The sequence below is a fragment of the Morus notabilis genome, unplaced genomic scaffold, assembly GCF_000414095.1.
Source record: "Morus notabilis unplaced genomic scaffold, ASM41409v2 Scaffold1276, whole genome shotgun sequence".
In the NCBI taxonomy this organism is placed as follows: Eukaryota; Viridiplantae; Streptophyta; class Magnoliopsida; order Rosales; family Moraceae; genus Morus; species Morus notabilis.
The window spans coordinates 157805-177118 of record NW_010361531.1 but is presented as its reverse complement, the minus strand read 5'-3'; the positions used below and the strand labels follow the sequence as shown (position 1 = coordinate 177118).

General features: G+C 32.3%; 3 protein-coding genes across 4 annotated transcripts in view; 2 read left to right on the top strand and 1 right to left on the bottom strand.

Annotated features, from left to right (window-relative positions):
* Nucleotides 1-2284: 2284 nt before the first annotated feature.
* On the top strand, nt 2285-4322 carry LOC21394274 (protein SHORT HYPOCOTYL IN WHITE LIGHT 1). The gene is made up of 4 exons (XM_010099934.2): nt 2285-2530; nt 2619-2858; nt 3442-3507; nt 3811-4322. The coding sequence occupies exons 1-4, from the start codon at nt 2357-2359 to the stop codon at nt 3952-3954; spliced, it is 624 nt and encodes a 207-aa protein (XP_010098236.2). The 5' UTR covers nt 2285-2356; the 3' UTR covers nt 3955-4322.
* LOC21394273 (transcription factor BHLH089) lies at nt 3811-7343 on the bottom strand. 2 transcript variants are annotated; one of them, XM_024166817.1, is made up of 8 exons: nt 6772-7343; nt 6183-6377; nt 5845-5910; nt 5511-5579; nt 5346-5417; nt 4596-4766; nt 4333-4487; nt 3811-3881 (listed from the first exon to the last, which is right to left on the bottom strand). In XM_024166817.1, exons 1-6 carry the CDS (start codon nt 7087-7089, stop codon nt 4620-4622), a joined length of 867 nt encoding a protein of 288 aa, XP_024022585.1. In that variant the 5' UTR covers nt 7090-7343; the 3' UTR covers nt 3811-3881; nt 4333-4487; nt 4596-4619. The 2 variants fall into 2 exon arrangements, with proteins under 2 accessions (XP_024022585.1, XP_024022584.1); XM_024166816.1 differs by having other exon boundaries at nt 4333-4766.
* Nucleotides 7344-19135: 11792 nt separating this feature from the next.
* Nucleotides 19136-19314, top strand: part of LOC21394272 (protein GRIP) — a 2296-nt gene continuing 2117 nt past the window's right edge. Inside the window, exon 1 of the mRNA XM_024166814.1 lies at nt 19136-19207. Within this exon, the coding sequence (XP_024022582.1) occupies nt 19136-19207 (72 nt within the window). The remainder of the gene's footprint in view (nt 19208-19314) is intronic.

The following is a 19314-nucleotide window of genomic DNA, read 5'->3' as shown; positions in this document are numbered from 1 at the left end:
TCACGACCGTGGTAGTGGACACGACGCCGTTTTTGCGGCTGTTTTTTTCTTTTTTTTTTTTTTTGATAATTAAGAGTATGTTTGGAATGGTAGTGATTATTGAAGCTCAAAATTAATTCTCTAGTTATATTGAAATTTGTGTTTAATAAAAATTATAAAAAATGATTTTTAAAAAATTTAAAAAAAATTTACAGTTAAAATCAGAAACAACTTAAAAATAATTTTAATTTTTATATTATGCGATAATCATCTTAAAGTACAATTAATAAAATTTTTATAATACTTATAATACCTCTAAAATTAATATTTATAAGATTATAATTTATCAAACACTCAAATTTTTTTTTTTTTGTAATAACTGTTTTTTTCAACATAACTAACAACCATTTTTTTTAAATGTACAGTAAGTTCTAAATGTGCCGGACAATTGGGGTTTTTTTTATCTTTTATTTCATTTTTAAATTTTATATTATAACCGCCAATTTATTAGGAAATGAGATTTTAATAGTTGGAGAAACGCAGAGGTCGTCGTGGTCGTTTTCTTGTGGCCGTTGACAAACTTTTACCTCCTCTCTTTCGTTAGATTTTTCTGCCTCCAATCCCCTAGGAGTAGAGTGTTTTCTTCTTCTTCTTTTTTTGACGAATGTTAAGAGTAGAGACTTGATTAAAAACAAAAAGAATGAGAACGGAAAACTTCTAATCTGTATTCTTTTTTTTTTTTTTAAACCTAATTTGTATTCTTTTGTCTGGGGGAGAGAGAAAGGGCCTTTTTTTCTTTTTCTTGGCTGTCTCAGTGGGTTCATTTTCGTTAGGATTACATATCAAACATTAGAGATGGAGAAGCTCTCCTGTAGATAATGACACTAGAATATTCTTAATAAATATCTCTTAAAAATATGTGAGTCATAATTTTTACCTTTTACTTTTAATTCATAATATTTTTAATTAAATAATTACACTAATAAAATTATATTTATCAAAAATAAACGATAAAGTTCCATAATTATGTATTTTCAAGAGTAAATTCTCTATTTTTTCATGACAATAGGTATCATAATAAATGCATGTATGATATGGTGAGTGGGGACGGTCCATTATAAGCTATTTTTTTCATTTTCATTTCCTCCAATCTCCTTCAATCTTTAGAGAGAAAAAAAAATTCCCAAACTCTTGATAATTAATGATAAAGAAAATTAAATGGAATGCCTCAACTTTTATATGTCTAAGAGTATATGTCAATTACTTTGTTGTTTAGATATATGTACAATATTTTTCGTAAACTTTTACCAAATGAAGCTGAGATTTGATAATGAAAATTCAATTTAAGAAAATATATACCATACTTTTGTGAACTTCCCCATACTCTTGATAATGAGATTTGTCTTGTGGCATTCTTCAAATTTCTTTTTATAATCTATTTCAAAAAAGGAAAAAAGAGAGAGCAAGAGAAATGAAATTTAAAAGATGTCACCTTTATATTTTTGTCACCTAAACGGTATAGACAAACACTAGATTTATTAAAAAAATATCCTGAAAGATCATGTCAAATAATTTTGTTCTTCTCGAAAAAGATGATCAAACATCTTTGAAAAAGAGCATTTTTAATATAATATAAATGTAAAGGTATTGAATTTTAAAGGCATGTTAAACCCAAAAGAAAAAATTGCTTAACTCATTCTTAGAGTAAATGAGTATGAATTTTAACTCTTTATTATTGATTGATATCATTTTAACTAATATAGTTGTTATTGAGAAAATTGAGAATTTACCTTTAAGAGTACACGAGTATAAACTTTTACCCTTTACTATTGATAAATACCTTTTTGTTAATGTAATTATTTGACAAAAAAAATTGTGAATCAAGAATAAATGATAAAAATCGTGATTTGTACACTTTTAAAGAGTGTTTATCAAGTTATTTGACTAAAAATTAATGGTCCAATGTTTGTGCTCAAACACCCAAAGGGTACTATTTAAATAGAAATTATAAATAACATATTTTTAAAATTAAATTAAGTAAATAGAATTAAATCTATTTAAAATAAATAGTAATAAAAATATTTTTTATCCCATAAATTTTTTATTGATTAGATTTATGTGATAAAAAAATTCTCTACCACCTAAATTTTCTTTTTACAATCCTACGTCACTTAAATTTTAATTTATTAATTTACTGATATTTATTTTAAATAGTTTTAAAATATATTAGTTAATTTAATTATTTACAAGGTATTTGTCTCATGTTTCAGACTCCTAATCGTGAATGAAGCCCACTCGGGTTAGGCCTGTGACAAGCCTAGCCCAAGTAAAAAGGCTCTTTTCAATCACGGATAGGATAAGCGTTTCTGGTACCGAAATGGCAGGAGGAACCACAACCACATTATCACCACCCCCATTTCCCACTTTCACCACCACCGGTCACCTCCTGTGCTCACGCTCCCACAATCTACAACGTGCGAACTTCCCATACCCTTCTTTTCACCACCCATTTCGCACAAACCCCAGAATCAGCATTTGTCGCCATAGCAAGGTTCGTCTCCTCTTCTCTTCTCTTTTCTCTTCTTCTAAGACAACTCAGACAAGGTCACAAAGTCTGGATCATTTTCTGTTGTTCTCAGCTGAACAATTCGACGAGTGAAGAAGCGCGGGAGATTAATGCCGGCGATAGTTTCTTTTTCGACGGCGATGAACTGGCGGAGGGCGACGAGACTGATGATGAAGGAGAAGAAGAAGAGGAAACGGAGGAGAGCAGTGTTGATTTGTTGGTGAGGTTTCTGCAGAGCATGGTCAAGAAGATCTCCAAGCGCGCCAAGAAGGCCTCACGCTCTGTTTTGCCTCCGGCGATATCGACCCAGTTGGTAATGCTGTTTGGTTTTTTTTTTTTTTGGTCGTTTCGTTGTTCTTTAATTAACTTTTGATCGTGGTGGTAAATGTCGTCTGTATCACTGATGTTTTGGATCTAGAGGAACGCAATTTTTGTCACGTTCATGAGTTTAAAATTCAAATTTTATTAAAAAAAAAATTATTAAAAATAATCACATTTAATTTTTTTACTAAAGTAAAAAATTTTTACATAAAATCACGTATCAACTAAAATTAAAAACTCAATTGTTGGAGGTGTGTGTTTATGGTTTGTAGAGACTATAATGCAGATATGTTATCCACATCATAATTACAAACAATAATAATTTAACTATAAAATATAAATTGACCAAGGAACACTGTTTTACATTTATTTTATTGTTTTTAGCCAACTTTATGTTATAGTGTAGGATTTATTTCTGTTGCTTCGTATCTTCTAGCTGTATATTTGCATACGCAACGCAGGCAAATATCATGACCAACCAAATCAGAGTGGCTAGTGGTTACTAGCCATTAAGAAAGGATATGCTAATTCTTTTGTTTCCTTTCTCTTTCTTTGTTCACGAATGGGGAACTTAGGTGTCTTTTGCGGTTGATGGGCTTCTGCTATTGGCTTCACTTTCTATCGTTAAAGCACTTCTTGAGGTATTTGCTTTCCAAGTGCTGATCTTTCCAACACATGTCGTTTTGTACTTAATTTTCACTTAATTGCATGCTGATATAACTCCCGTGTGTGTGCTCATATAGTAATATTTTATGTGAAAGGCAAGAACCTATGAAATGAATCTTACTAATCACACTCGTGATTTGACCAAATCCTCAGGGACAAAACCAAACTATTGACCATTGAAAAATTACCTAAGGTCCATAAGTCCAAGAATCTGATTCTGTTGGTAAACTTTGGAAGAAACCTGAGTACTAACAGAGTAGTGAAAATTTTGATGTCAGGTCGTCTGCAACCTTGGAGGCATGGTGTTCGTGGCGATCCTGCTCCTTCGTGTGATCTGGGCGACTCTTTCCTATTTCCAAACAAGTGGGAATAACTTTAATCAGGGAGGAAGTTCCTATGGTAAAGCACAACCAGTAACATAATTTCATTAGTAGCTATTTCTATAATTCCTCTTGGACCACCTTCATGTTGCATAAGATTTCTGTAGAAAGATTTTGCATTTGGCTTTTATGTTACAGCTGTATGTAAATAAGAAACTTTTTAGGGGTTAAACAGATAAGTTTACTCCAAATCTGCGACTGTGGAAAAATGTATAGCAACGATCCGTCTCAAACACTAGGACATGAGGAAAAGAATTTCACTGTCAACTTAGGACCGAAGGGAATACACCAAAATGGATAATTTATTTAATGCAGCTTCAGCTTTTAACAAATCCAATGTCAAAATAAGGTTTACATAGGATGTGAGCATCAGAAATTTAGAAACAAGAAAGAAACATTCTGTTTTACAAGATCAATAACCTTCCAGCGTGTTATACTTGGTACTGATAAGGAGAAGAATATGGAGGAGCCTTCTAGGAGACACAGGGACTGAAGATTCATTTTCCACGACGAACAAAGGGAGATATTCCGATACTAAATGTTGGTCTTCGTAGACAACAATAACAACTCCAGGCCTGAAGTAGAAAATGAGATCAAAGGTCTTTCTATCGGTTTTCCATAATGGGGTATACTTGTTGACAACAACTGAATGAATAAGTGCTGCCTTTTCATGTTTTTATTACCAGTTGACGAGGTTTTTTTCTTGACTATGTTGTTCTTTCGAAACCGCCACCAACCTGCATATGTAACCACTCTGGCGATGATCCGCGGCTAAAATCCCTTGCAGGTTGTGAACCAAATGCCATTCCAGCAGCCTCAAATGTTTGTTGACCGTATTGAGATGCTAAATTGACCTGTTAAAAGAATGAAAGTCCATGAAAAAAGGAGGAAACTTTTTTAATCGTCTCTCTGTGACGTAGTGACTAAGCCTAAGTGTCAACCTTGCCTGAGTTGCACATAGTCCAACCACTTTGTTCAGATCAAACATGGAATAAATTACAACTCCGGACTCATTTTTCCCATTAAGTGCATAGAATGAAAATCTCATATTTCCCATGAAGCGCATACATTCAAAATATATATAGATTTCCATGGAGAAAAAACCCATATTAAGCAAATTATTGACTTAAAAAGAACGGCGAAGCAGAGTTAGGATATGAGGGACATGCGAGTCTACAAAAGGAAAGACTGTAAATGTTTCCTCCAACATCCTAGACAAATCTCATACCAACCCTTTATCCTTGTTTTCTCATATTAAATTAGACAAGACGATAACAAAATTCAAGATATAGTCAAGGATCTTGGAAGCAAGGGGAATTATATGTGACAAACATAGTAATTGTGGATAACATGAAAGAAAATACAGACCAGTTATATAGTATTCAAACGTGAGAATCTGATCTATGGAATCTTAGCATATCGTTAGGACTCACATCTTTAGAAGGAAACACTTCAATCCCCGGATTCATTCTGGAATTAACTGCTTCAAGCTTCATAGATAGGAACTGCGAAATCCGGTAGACAGTAAGGCTGAAGCTCAAGTCCTGTGAGGGAGAGACCAAGAACAAAAAGGAAAAAAAAGCAGCGGATATACATACCTCAACCTGACGCTGTAATGATTGGATGTAATTAATTATCTCATCAAGAACCAGTGCTTTTCCAATAACCTAAATAAAAACCACCCATCTTAACGTCATTTTTCACTCAAAATATTCCCTGTTAAATATAAACTGGTAACTAATATCCACACTGGCGTAGCATGTAAGTACTGAATTCCAACTTTGTCAATTTCTCACCTAAGCATGAAAAACAAAAAAGGGGCTCCAACTTTGGCCAAGATTAATCCTAAAAATATGTTTGCAAGCAAATAAAAACTATTCTACAGTAATGATTCGGAGATAAATTTAAGAAAAGTAAGTACTATAAGCATACCTTATTACAGCCAGGGACCAGGTCTTGAAGCATTTTCATTCTTTCACTTATCTTTTCTCTTCTAGCCTGTCCACCGTATGGTTCCAATCAGCAATTCTCATTCAATAGATCTAGATTCAATCCAGTGTCATTTAATTTATAGTAACGTATATGATAAAAGGAGATACAAGATGCCTGGATCAGAAGTTCAATACCCCTTACCTAAGAAAATATTTTGCTCTGCCTAGATCTAAGGTCCAGTTACCTCCCCCAAAATTTCGGCTATTACTAATAAGTTAGCTTGAAATGATTTGCAAATACAAAATTACAACATGTTCAGGAGGATTCAAGTAAATTACTCTTTCTGCGAGACTGTGGCTATCAGTAGCTTGACCCCTTCTTGCTCGTACGTGGATGTAGTCCTGCTTAGGCGGTTCAGGCGGCCGAGCATTTTGTTCTGCAGGCTTGCCTGCACTCAGTTCTGCTTCGGCTTTGGATTCGTGATTCTCTTCTTTACATCCCAAAGTTTTTAGCCGTTTTCCATCACAATCATTCTGCAAAAATGACAAAAAGGGATGGAACATTATCATGAGCGTTCCAAATTTCCCTCCCAACTTGCACTACTTGAAAAGTAATTTACACCAATAATCAAATATTCACCCAGATTCCATTCTCTACTCTAAAGCACTTGGTGATAAGTTCAAATCAATAATAAAATAGTGGAGACGAATAGAAACTATAGACTAACTACAAAATTTACATTGCAGAAACTCTAAGATCAATCCAGATCAAATAGACATATGTTAAGAGCTAGAGTGTCAACTTCACACAACATTAAGCAAGACATACTAAACATTACATATGATTAAAGCATTACACAGTATTTAGCAATAAGAAGTTCAAAATAGAGCTTTGAAGTTAAAAGTAGATTGAAAATGAAGGAAATACCACGCCATTGCCACTACTAGTGGACACGCCCTTGGGCGAATCATCTTCCACCACATCACGCCGCTTCCTGGCGCCCCCGTGGTTCCCTCTCTGGTCCAAACTCATGGGATCATTACCCGAAACGTCCCGATTGACGACCAAAACGTCCCCAAACGGAGCCAAACTCTGCCCAAACTGCGGCCGCCGGAGCCCCAATCCGCCTCCTGGGTCTCCGACGCCGGCGCCGTTAATCGGGAACGGCCAGTTCTCCGCCAGGTTGTACGACGCCGCATTGGCGTTCGGGAACGAGTCCGCGTTCATCAGCGCGAGCGGATCCATTACCCAAACCCGATCCGAAACAGCTCAAGCCTCCAATTCGGATCAACGGCCTTTTCGCATTAATTTGCAATGGAAGAAAAGAAGATTCTCGAAGCGACTCAACTATGGAGTGAGAAAGAGAGAGAGGTTTTTGGGATTTCGAAATGGCAGTTCAATGGTAGCCCGGTGTCCTTTAAAAATACGGAAGAGGAGAAAAAATGGAGGAAGCGAAAGCTGAGCTTTTAAGTAGCTTCGTAAAGGAAGCTGCGAGAAAGAGATCGCATTTAAGTTAGAAATTGGAAAGCGAGAGCTAGAGAGAGAAAGAGGAGAGAGAGAGAGAGTGTGTGTGTGTGTGTTTGGTACGTGCATTTGTGTTTGTGTGTGTGCGTGTGTGTGTGTGATCTCCTTAGACAGTGGAGATTGGTGCGCACTGTGCCCACCCAACTCGCACTAAAGCAGAGACAAGAGCCTCGGGAATCGCGAATCAAAGTCCACTTCCCAGTTGAGCTTTTCTCGGAGCCTCCAGCGTGTCAGTGTTCCTTCTCTTTTTCGTTTCATCCCCCCCACATCCACATCTCCTGATCTCCTCCTATTTATCAGCACCCCTGTACAAATCCAACTTCAACTCATTATTATTATTATTATTATTATTTTTAAAGAATCATCACTATCATTAACAAATTAAACAATGAAATAATATAGGTATTTGAGATAAGGGTATACCTATATATCGTAAGACCAAGGCATTATTTTCGTATTATATATTGGTGTTTCTTTTTTTTTACTTCAACGTCAATTTGTTATTAACACGCTAATTTGGTACTGCATTGTTATTAGAATAATAGCATATTAAAAATATTATTTTTATATTTATTAGGGTAAAATATACTATTATACTCACATTTAAATTTAAGATGCTCTTAAGTTATATAATGTTATTGGTGTCATTCGTGTAAAATGATTAATATTACGTGGTTTGCTATGAATTCACTTGTAATGTAGAAATAATGATAAATGATATCAGTATAATTACTGGATCACGTGAGAAAATGTGTGATTCGTTAAATTTTACAATGCATGGCCGGATTCTATAATTAAATTTATTTAGAGAGCTAATGACCGCTCTTGAATATTGATCACGGTTGGTGAGTCAATTTGAGTCGATTGCGTGTTAGAGCAAGAACGAAAAGTGCAGAAAAGTAATGCCTCGTTAATTTCACCAATTCGAGTTTAGAATTTGAGTTTTGCTACAATAAAAAACTCTCAGAAACAGTCACATCTAACTTTTTTGCTATAGTAAAAAACTCTCACATAAAGTCATATATTTGCTCGAATTAAAAACTTAAATCAACGAATTAAACGGGCTTTAAATGAACACATAGATTTATAGTGGTTCACCTTCAATGAAAATGCTACGTCCATTGCAGGGTCTCGGAATTTCAATATACAATGTAAAAGTACAATTACAATGATGAAAAAGAATGAGAGAGAGAGGATGAGGAGGAGGATAGAGAGAGAATTTATAGAGAGGGAGTGAATATGCAGAATGTGGAATATGAGATCTGTATGATATGTAAATTCGTGATCATAATCCTCTATTTATAAGATAAGATCCTTTAGTTGCCTCTTCTTTGAGCTAATGTGTTGTTGGTTGGCAATTAGATAGTTTACCTTTCTTTCAGTTGACTTTCCTCTTATCTTGTTTTCTTATTTGATTTGTGGTTACTTTCTTTTCAATATTAATCTGATTTATGCCTTTATTACTAGATTTGGGTGATTCATACATCAAGGCCTCTAGATTTGGCAATTAGATAGTTTACCTTTCTTTCAGTTGACTTTCCTCTTATCTTGTTTTCTTATTTGATTTGTGGTTACTTTCTTTTCAATATTAATCTGATTTATGCCTTTATTACTAGATTTGGGTGATTCATACATCAAGGCCTCCAAAGAACTTTCTTTCATGATTTATCTGCGGCGGTCCGATGAGTCCCTTGTTATCATGCTCCCACAGGTCACCTGTCATCGTGCTTCTCCAATTTACTCTGTCTCTCAGGTCAATTTGCGGCTAGTCGATCCTAGTCGACCTTCTTTCACAAGATGTTGTCCACGTTTACAGTTGCAATCTTGGTGCTGATTTTACCCCTAACATATAATATTGTCATTCTAGCTATATTCATTTGTTATAGCCTTTTTTAATATTTTCATTTGCTCATCTTTTATCTTAATAAAAGAATAAAAAAACAAATCGTTAATGTCATCTCGTCCCCCTTTCTCTCATTTATATCTAGGGGTGATAATTTGTGTTAGTGAGTCATGTTTGTGTCAACCCGTTTATTAATTGTGTCAGATTACATTAACCCAAACATGACCCGTTTATTAAACATGTCAAAAATGTCAACCCAAACGTGACTCATTTATTAATCGTATTAATCGTGTCAATCCCCATAACCTGTTTAAATTAATATATTGAATAAATAACTCATATAATAATGACTTCTTTAACACGATCATGACAAGTTTAACATCTTTATTAGTCAATTTATCTTTTCGTTTAAGAAAAATAAATGAATTTTGCATACAAATATTAACATTCATATTATTTGTATTTAATACGTCATATAGACTTTCATGTTATATCACACATCATTTGATTCCAGATGACACATATAGTTAATCGTGTCAATTCGTGTTAATCGTGTCAAACTAATTATGACACAAACTCATTTATAGTAAACCCAAACCCCCAACTTTGTACGGGTTTCGAATCGTGTTTCGTGTCATGACTCAAATTGCCACCACTATTTTTTACAAAAAATTAACAATTTACCAATAAAGCATAAAAAATTAGCTTTGTCTCACTCCTATTACAATACAAACCCAATCACATGGGCATTTAGACTTTATTCATTTCGCTCATTCGAGTTAAGAAGTTTAGTTAAAAAGTGAATTTATGCAAGAGATAATATTATAGCTGAAAATGTTTAATTTAAGTTTTTATGAGAAAAAATATTATATTAAAAATTTAAATTGTGATTCGAACTAATAAAATGAATGACTCTTAATTTTTGAAATGAAATTAAGAAATATATAAAAACCTGAAACCGTCACCTATGGTGAGAATAAAGAAAGACATTTTACTTTAACCATTTATTGGTGCTTCTTGATTTACTTCTTTGATGCTACTTGCTAGTGCACAATGTTTTTTTTTTTTTTTTCTTTTTCAATTTTTTACTTTCTATTGCATTTCATCTCCGCCGTTGGATATTCGTACTTCTTGGGTCAACCATTCTTTCTTTATCAAGCGGCAGAGTAGACAAGGGTTGCCCACACGATGGAGGGGCTGGGACGTACTTGGTTGGGTTGGGTGGGAGGCTGGGGTCAGCTACTGACTTCAAAAAACGCAAGTACAAAATACAATGTAAAAAAATACAAAAAGCCGAGTTTATCGCTTCTCAAATCACGATATTTTGGATTTGCGAACCGTATGATTTATTAAAGCGGGTCTTCAATAATAAATGATTAGTTGTGATTATAATGTGTGTAATTAACTGTCTATTTTATATACAGTTCTCAACAACGATGGATTAGTCTTTTAGATTTGATTAGGAGGTAATTGGTGCACCTGACGCACGAAGTCTTTGACTAAATTAGGAAAATCATATAATTGCATATGATTAAGGATAGGTATATTTTCTAGCGTACCGATATTTCAGGTTTTTTAACTATTAGATTTGCGTACTTTTTAATTTTGATATGATTTTATGCATATTTGACAGACAAAAATTTTGACCTACTAGTATGTTGATGTAGCAAAGAATGTCCATTTCCCTTAAAGATGCATGAATAATTTTTATTTAATTATAATTGTTAGAATCATTTACCCTCAATAAATTTATGATTCCTTTTAAAAAAAATTTATTGAAATAGTTTTAAGAAGAGTGTGAATGAACAATTTCCTTATAGGCATAATCTATAATAAGGTAAAGATTAACAATTACGACATTTGTAGCGGTAATTAGCTTCTCTCATTAAGTAACTAAGGGCATGTTCTTTTGTCCAAAAAATTTTAAAAAAGACAATTCGAGTTCCAACTTTATTCAAGTTTACGTTCTTTTAAGTTTCAACTTTATTCAAGTTATAACTTCAACTCAAGTTATAACTCAAATTTAACTAAAAAACTACACTCAAGTTACACTCCAAAATAACAACTCTTAAACTTTTTTATGTCTTTCAAAACAGAAAAACTCTTCTTTTTATTTTTTTATTTTTTTTAAGGAATAAGAAAACTCCTTTTAATGGCACTAAATAATAGGATTAGTGTTAATTCTTGCAATGTGGGGCATCCCCTCCTCAAGCAATGTAATTTATCACAAAAAAATAAATAATTATAGATGATTATCTTAAGTTGGGATGCTTTTCAAGTGCCTTTGAGGCTTTCACATGAACGTGTTATATTTAATTGTGCATGTGTTTGCCTATAAGTAGATATTACATGTCTTAATAAAATGACCAACCTCAAATAATCCTTTTCATACTTTCCTAATTTCTCCACAAAAATTATTGACAAAAAGTTTTGCGAAAGGGGGCCTCGTTATGTCATTTAGCTTATGTTGGGGCTCTTTTAGAGAGGGTCATACGTGGAGTTGTATTTATTCGATTTGGGTCGGGCCGATATCTTGTAAAATTTTGAGTATCAACAGCCTACTCAGAGCTGTAATTTCTTTTGCTCTTTTCCGAGCATTTAAAACACAAATAGATTACCAAAAGCGCTTCAAAACAATCTTCAGTGTTAATCCATAAGAAAATACCATGTGCATAAGCAATCTCCCCAATTGGCTTATAACCACGTACCATTAGAAGTATATATTGCTTGAAATGGGCATTGTTCTTTTTGGGTAAAATAAAGATTCCCAAATTGATGCAATTTTAGCAAGTAAATGACATTGGCCAACCACATGAAAGCGATTTTTCTTTAGCTGTGGACTAAGATTGTATTTCTCACGTGCTTAAAGAATTGCCCTGGCAAATGGTAATAATGTCGTTACTTTTAATAGAACATAAGCTGGCCTTTTGAAGCATCTATGTGCGATGAGACATCTAAACAGTCCGTTCTTATCTCATCCCTAAATCATGTGAAGCAAACCCCACTTTTCCTTATTAAAATCCCATGTCATATTGGATTTATTTTAACCCCTGTTATTTAAAAGGAGCTTTCTAGAGTATTTGCAAGGATAATGCACGCTTACGAATATCATATCTGATTAAAATCATATCAAAATAAACAAAAAGTATGCAAAATTATAATATTTAGTACAAATTTAACAGTTCAAGACAAGGTATAACTTTCATATTAAAAGTTCGCAAGTTGATTATTTCAAACTTTTTTTATTATTACAGATCAAGTTTAATTAAAAACCCACCTGACGTTTTAAAAGCATTACTACTTCTGAGCCCATTTGGATCCTCATTTACTAAGGATTAGTTGTTTTCAGATTTAGCAATTGCAGCCAAGCAGTGTAATGCAAAAACCCTTTTATCAAAAAAGTTGATGGATGAGATTAATACTTAGAGCGACACTAATAATAATGCCAACCGTTGCCGTTTTGAATGTCAGTTATATATAGTTAGGCATAGATAAGGTCATGAAAAAGATTATCTTGGTCATTGCAAAATATATTATTCCGTCACATGTGTATGGAGGAGATAGTGATGGATTTTTTTGGTCCAAACTCTCATAGCCATATATTTGGGTTACAGGAAAGAAAGCTAGACAGCTCAAATATCTTATGATTTTTCGTTTTTTTCTTTTTTTGGATCTGTTTTGAGCACGTGGTAATATATGTAGCTGTCACATGCCTGGTAAATAATATTCTACACGTGTTAAATGCTTAACTCGTGGAGAAATTCAGTTCAGCACTATCTGTTGCATCAAATTCAAAGTTGGTATTTATCGCCATGCTATGCGAGGCAAGGCATGACATGTGGGAGAGAAAAAAAAAATGCTGCAGGCAGTCCGTTTATTTTATTAATTTGAGTTTATAATTTGAATTTTGTTACATTAAAAAGTTTTTATAAACAGTCACACTTAATTTTTTTATTACAGTAAAAAATTATCACATAAAATCACATTTCAACTCAAATTAAAAATTTAAATCAGTAAACTAAACGGATCCAATTCGGTTGAATTAGAAGCTGCCCTGACATTTTTACAAACAGGTGGGTATGCCATTGATTTTTCTGGCAGGGGATAAAGAAAGGAGAAAAGTATGCCACAAATACGATGAGGTTGACGAATGGCACGAGATCGGATACTACTTTGAAGACAACGCAAAGCTATACTTAAAATAAAAAATAAAAACTCAAAGCTAAGAAATAAGAAAATAAATGTTTGGTTTTTAATTGAAAGTTATATTTTTGGATGAAATAATTGCAAATTATATGAGAGCAGCGTGACATAATGGAAAAAAATGAGAATATTATTCAAGTTAAATGTCTTCTTATATCGTTTAAAAGTTTAAAGTTTTTTACAACAGAATATTTTGAACGCGTTTAGTTCATATATTTAAATTAATAATTTTTAATTTTAATATTTAAAATTTAAATTTTTTATAAAAAATTATTATAAAATAAAATTAAAATTATAAATTTAAACACATAAAATATATATTATCGCAGTTTTATTAAAATGTAGGGTCCATCATTTTCAATGGAGGGAATAAAGCAAATGATAAAGACCAGAGTCAAGTCTGGATTAATTTTGGATGCGACAATGAAGCACCTCCAGTGATTGACAATTATAGTTGTCAGGTCCATCTAACTGTGAGGCACCAGTTCTTGTGGTTTTATGCTTTTAAAGGTCTATTTCAATGTAACCTACTGACAGGGTTGGGTCCCTACTTCATTGATGATTGTCAAATAATTCAATTAGTTCGCTGCTGGCTGTGTTAGTTGTCAGACACAAATATATACAATATATATATACACACACATATATACAGCTTTCTTTATAATTTTATATATTATACCTATATGAATTAACGGTCCGTTTCACTTTTTAATTTAAATTTTTAATTCGAATTGATATGTGATTTTATCTGAAAATTTTTAATATAGTAAAAAAAATTAAATGTGATTATTTTTTATAATTTTTTACTGTAATAAAATTTAAATTTTAAACTCGAATCGGTAAAATGAATTGAGCTTAAAAAAAGAAATAAACATAACAAAAAGACACCAGCTCTTGTGCAACATTTTACAAGAGAAAAATCTATTCAGGCAACCTAGTATTAAAATATGCTCAAGATAAGAGTCTTATCAATATTTGTTATCTCTAGATTTAGTCCCAACATTTCAAATTCTGCTTAAGATAGTAGTTATCGTTTTATTTTGATAACTTGATGAATAAGTGATAATATCATTATTATTTGTTATCTATACATTCTAATATGACTAGTTCGATTTCAGACTATGCATAAGGCATTTACGATTATCATTTTCTAATTGTTGATCAGTATAATAACATAGAGGGAAATATATTTTGATAACTAGATAGGTAAGTCATAATATAAATAATAATTAACGTAGTTTGGCAATGTGCCTACATTTACGGACTAGAAAAATAAATAGAGAATTCACTAGTAAAGAGCACAACCGAATGAACTCCATATAAATACATAGTAGAAAGCATATAATTGGATAAGTTAGCTAAAATTAAAAATTAAGAAACTTTCTTCTAATATGAAAATAAAAACCTATAAAGTCAAAACTATTAATAAAGATACTTTTCCTAATATACTTTTCATAATAATAAAGTTAGTAGGTTTTTATTTATTATTGTTATTATTATTATTATTATTATTGCAAGTTCTCCTCACAAGACCAACAAAACCCATCTTTAGCCAGAAAACCCTCATAATCATTGAACAAAAGAGGAGAAATTAGGACGAACTTTGATATATTACCGAATAAATAGACTTTGCTTCTCTCAAAAGAGTTAAAAGGGTCGTGCTCTTATTGGTATTCCATGTGGAGGCATGCAGTAGGTATAACAGGAGTCTACCAATAAGCTGCGACGTCAAAAGCTATGAAACTTGAGCCAAATATTTCAGATTTGACAGCAAATTTTAGCTTAATGAAAAGCAAAAACTGTCCACTTTCTTGACTTCCATGGGGGCACATTGCTGGTATGTGGACCCTTTTGATAACTAATAATTTGAAAGAAATGGGATTTTCTCTCTTCGTGATATTTCATGATCAGTTCTGAAGTGCCTAAAATTTGTTCAATTATGGCTTCGTTGAAATCAAAGCTGTAAGGCAGATAGAGCTCTTGACAGCCTCATAGTATAAATTAGATGGGGAACACAAGTGACTAGACGATTGAAACTTTGATTTAACTTCTCAAACATGTTTTCCATAACCTGCTGGACACCATTTTGAATATGCAAATTTTAAAATGTATATATATTTATATACATATATATATATATATATGTATGTATATATATTCCATTCCCATCAGTTTTCAACTTTGGCAAACTCATGAAAAGGTCAATGGCAATGTCACGCTTTCAATGGCATTTCTTAAATTCTGAAATAACTTGTTGAATATGAAAAGACTTTCTATTAGTGGGGCTTCAACAGAATTTTTAGAATTCGGGTCTTCTAGGACGCGTTCACGTGTTAGAACAAAATGTGTTGTTGTATGATATAGACGGTTGTTTAAAACTTTGTGGAGAAAAAACTTTTATGATTTGTTACATTGTACAAAACAAATAACGTGGGAAAACCATGTTTCACTTTGTGTGAGGAGAAAAGGGTGTCAATCATTGCTTAGGTATTGATCTTGTTAATGGCAATAATGGCATGCTAGATCCCCAAAATGTAATTAGATAACATCACGAACTTGTTAGAGTAAAATTTTTTGTTAATCTTTTTCGTATAAAATAACGTGGTATTGAATCCGTTAGAGAGAAATGTAATTATCTTGATGGGGATAGGGAAAATTATTAAGCAGCTCTTAACAACATATATGTAATGCATATGTTATTGCATTATGTAAAAATTTTGCAAGCATCTATTTTTCTTTTCTTTTGTTTTCCTTTTTTTTAATGCTTATGTTAATGTATAAATTATAATGTATTTGTTGGAGAGTATTTTTGTCATACTAAAATAACCAATAAAATCGTCATGACCTTGACTATACGTGACCAATTCACAGGAGCACATGCTATGCAAAAGAAAGAGAAGCCCAAGGCCATGATCAACCATTGCAATCACAATTTACAGAAAGAGAAATGATAACGTTACTTTTTTTTAACTCTTTATTATTATTTTTTTCATTTATTATTTGACACATGAATTCAATTATCTCATTTTTTATTTAAATAATAATATATTATATATTATATTACTGCAGCCTATGTATCAAACAATGAACAAAGAGAATGATAAAAAATGTGATGATAGTCTTGAGAGAAAATCTCAAATGGCCACTCTGGTGAAACACGCCTAGGCACCTGACGCCTGAGCTCCAACTCGGCCATCATCCAATCGCCAAGTTTATTATTAACTTTTGCACATCAATTTAGCATCGGCAATCATTGTATGAAACTAACACATTGAACTGTTCATCCGTTAAAAAGAGAACAAATTCAACCTACATCAATAAAGAAAATAAATCCTTTATTTATGTGGAGGTAAACTCAAAAATTATTATGCCCCTATTTATTTTACTAATTTAGTTCAGTTTAATTCAATTTGAACTGACGTTTAGTAAGCATGCAGTTTGAATTATAGTTTCCGTTTGAATTGAGTTAAACGACTCAATTTAAAGTTTAGCCCATCCTCAAGTTCAACCGTTTAAACCATTTTTAAACAGTAAAAAAGTGTCCACTTTATTTACTTTTCACACCTATCAAATACAAATTTAAATTTTATTTTCTATTTAAATTAAAATTTTAACTATACATCTAAATGTCAATTCAAATTATAATTTAAATCATACAGTTTAAAATTTTATATTCAAATTAAAAAATTACAAACTAATAAAATTTAAATTAGTAAACCAAACAGAGGCCATGAGTCATCTTTAGTGGTCTATAAATCCTTCTAATGACTCGTAGTCGCGGTGGTCTATAAATTCCTCTCATTAGAGGGGTCAAGGTACATATTTCATAAAATACTGCAACTCTATCAAATTCTATCTACAAATTTGTTAACAAGCATCTGAGTGCCATTGACCAGTACTCTTGATGTATAGTGTTCAATTACTTATTTACTTTACAGATTTTAGGAGACGTTTGTTTCTTATATTCATCTATAATTTTGAATCATGATTCATGATTTTCTATAATATTTAAAAAAAAAAAATTTAAATTATAATTCTAAATATATAAACCAAACACCTGTATTTGACAAAGTGTTTTTATCACGTTATCGTTAAAAGTGTTTAATCAAGATTGTAAGTAGAAGGCACAAGTTTACGCTAATGTTAGTGTGTGTTTTTAAATAGTACTATTCATCCCAGCATGGACTTAATCCCATTACTCACAGGGTGGGCCCCACCCTGCCAGCTTGATGTCGGACTCGGAATGAAAAGAGTTTCCCATGTTTTTCAGCTTTTGGGGTGGGAGGGCTAAGAAGCACGAGGCACAAACAATCTGACTGGGTACGGGCCTGGTTAATGCCTTCTGTCCATTCCGATACTTTCTAAAAATTAAAAAGACTAAGGAGATATTCCTGAATTAGAATACGTGATTAGAATTATTTTTAATTTATTTATATTTTTTATAAAAAAAATATTATAGTGAATTATAAATTATGATTTAAATTATGGTTTGAATTTTCTAACTAAACGCCTCCTAAAAAAGACAAATACCTATTAAATAGAGTTATTTAAAAGTCTGTTCTATTTATTAATTTTAGTTTTTAATTTAAGATGAGATGTGATTTTATATGAGAATTTTTTACTGTAATAAAAAAATTAGATATAATTGAGTTTTTTACTGCAATAAAATTCAAATCAGTAAAATAAACGGGACATAAATGTTTAGCCCATAAATATTAGCCAAGAGATTTCTATCCTTTTAAACTAAATTAGTCAAAGTCTAATATATGAATTACTAGATGACACCAGAAAGCAATCTCCGGTCATTGATGCCGGTAGTCGGCCGTCAGTTTTCAATTATTGGGCGTTGGTTGTCGGTTGTCAGCACTAGCCGTAATTTGCCAATTATGATTCGTAATTTGCCAACTTATTTTCCTACTTCCAATAAAAAATAAGATGTTGTTTTCGGCTTGGGCATCGTTCGTCAGTCATAATTTGTTAAATTATGCTTCAAAATCTACTAGATTATTTTTCTATTTTTAACAAAAAGTGAAAGGTTGTCTCTAACTCTGGCATCGATTGCTGACACAAATTATGACTGATAACCGCTGACAGGGAAGAGAGAGAAAAGAAAAAGAGATAACAAATTATGTTTTGGATATAACTCTGGGTATTTTAAGACCCGTTTAGTTCGTTGATTCAGATTTTTAATTCGAATTGATATGTGACTTTATGTGATAGTTTTTTACTGTAGCAAAAAAAAATAAAAATAGATGTGACTGTTTCTGAGAGTTTTTATTATAGTAAAACTCAAATTTTAAACTCAACTCAGTAAAATAAATGAGACTTAAATCTTTTTAATTTGTTATAAAAATATATCTGGCTAGTGAGGGGTAGTGTACATAAAAAGGTAACAATGCACCTGAAAAGGTAAGATTTATAATTTACTTAAATAAAAAGAGAGAAAAATAAAAAAGAGAGAAAAAATGCTGCCAATAACCATTTTTAAGTTTTTATCCATCTCCGTTCACAGATTCTTTCTAATAATTTTAAATTTATGGCGGGAAAGGAAATGCTAAACAAACATCACCCAAAATTCGCCGGCAATGAGGGAAAGAAAACTTTCGTGGCGGACAAAATTTGAAAAACAGAGAACGTGGAAACTTCTGGAGCATTAAAGCCAAGAGAGAGCCATTGGCAAACTTCTGGAGCATTCGAGACATGGAAAACTCTGGTGAGAAAATGGAGTTGCTTCGACTGTCCAAATTCAAGCTTCAGCTTCGAACTCTAGTCACCGAAGTTCGAGAACTCAGAGTAAGATTTCTGATCATCATCACAAATCTCTCTCTCTCTATCTATATATATATGTGTGTGTGCGTATATATATATATATATATATATATATATATATATATATATAT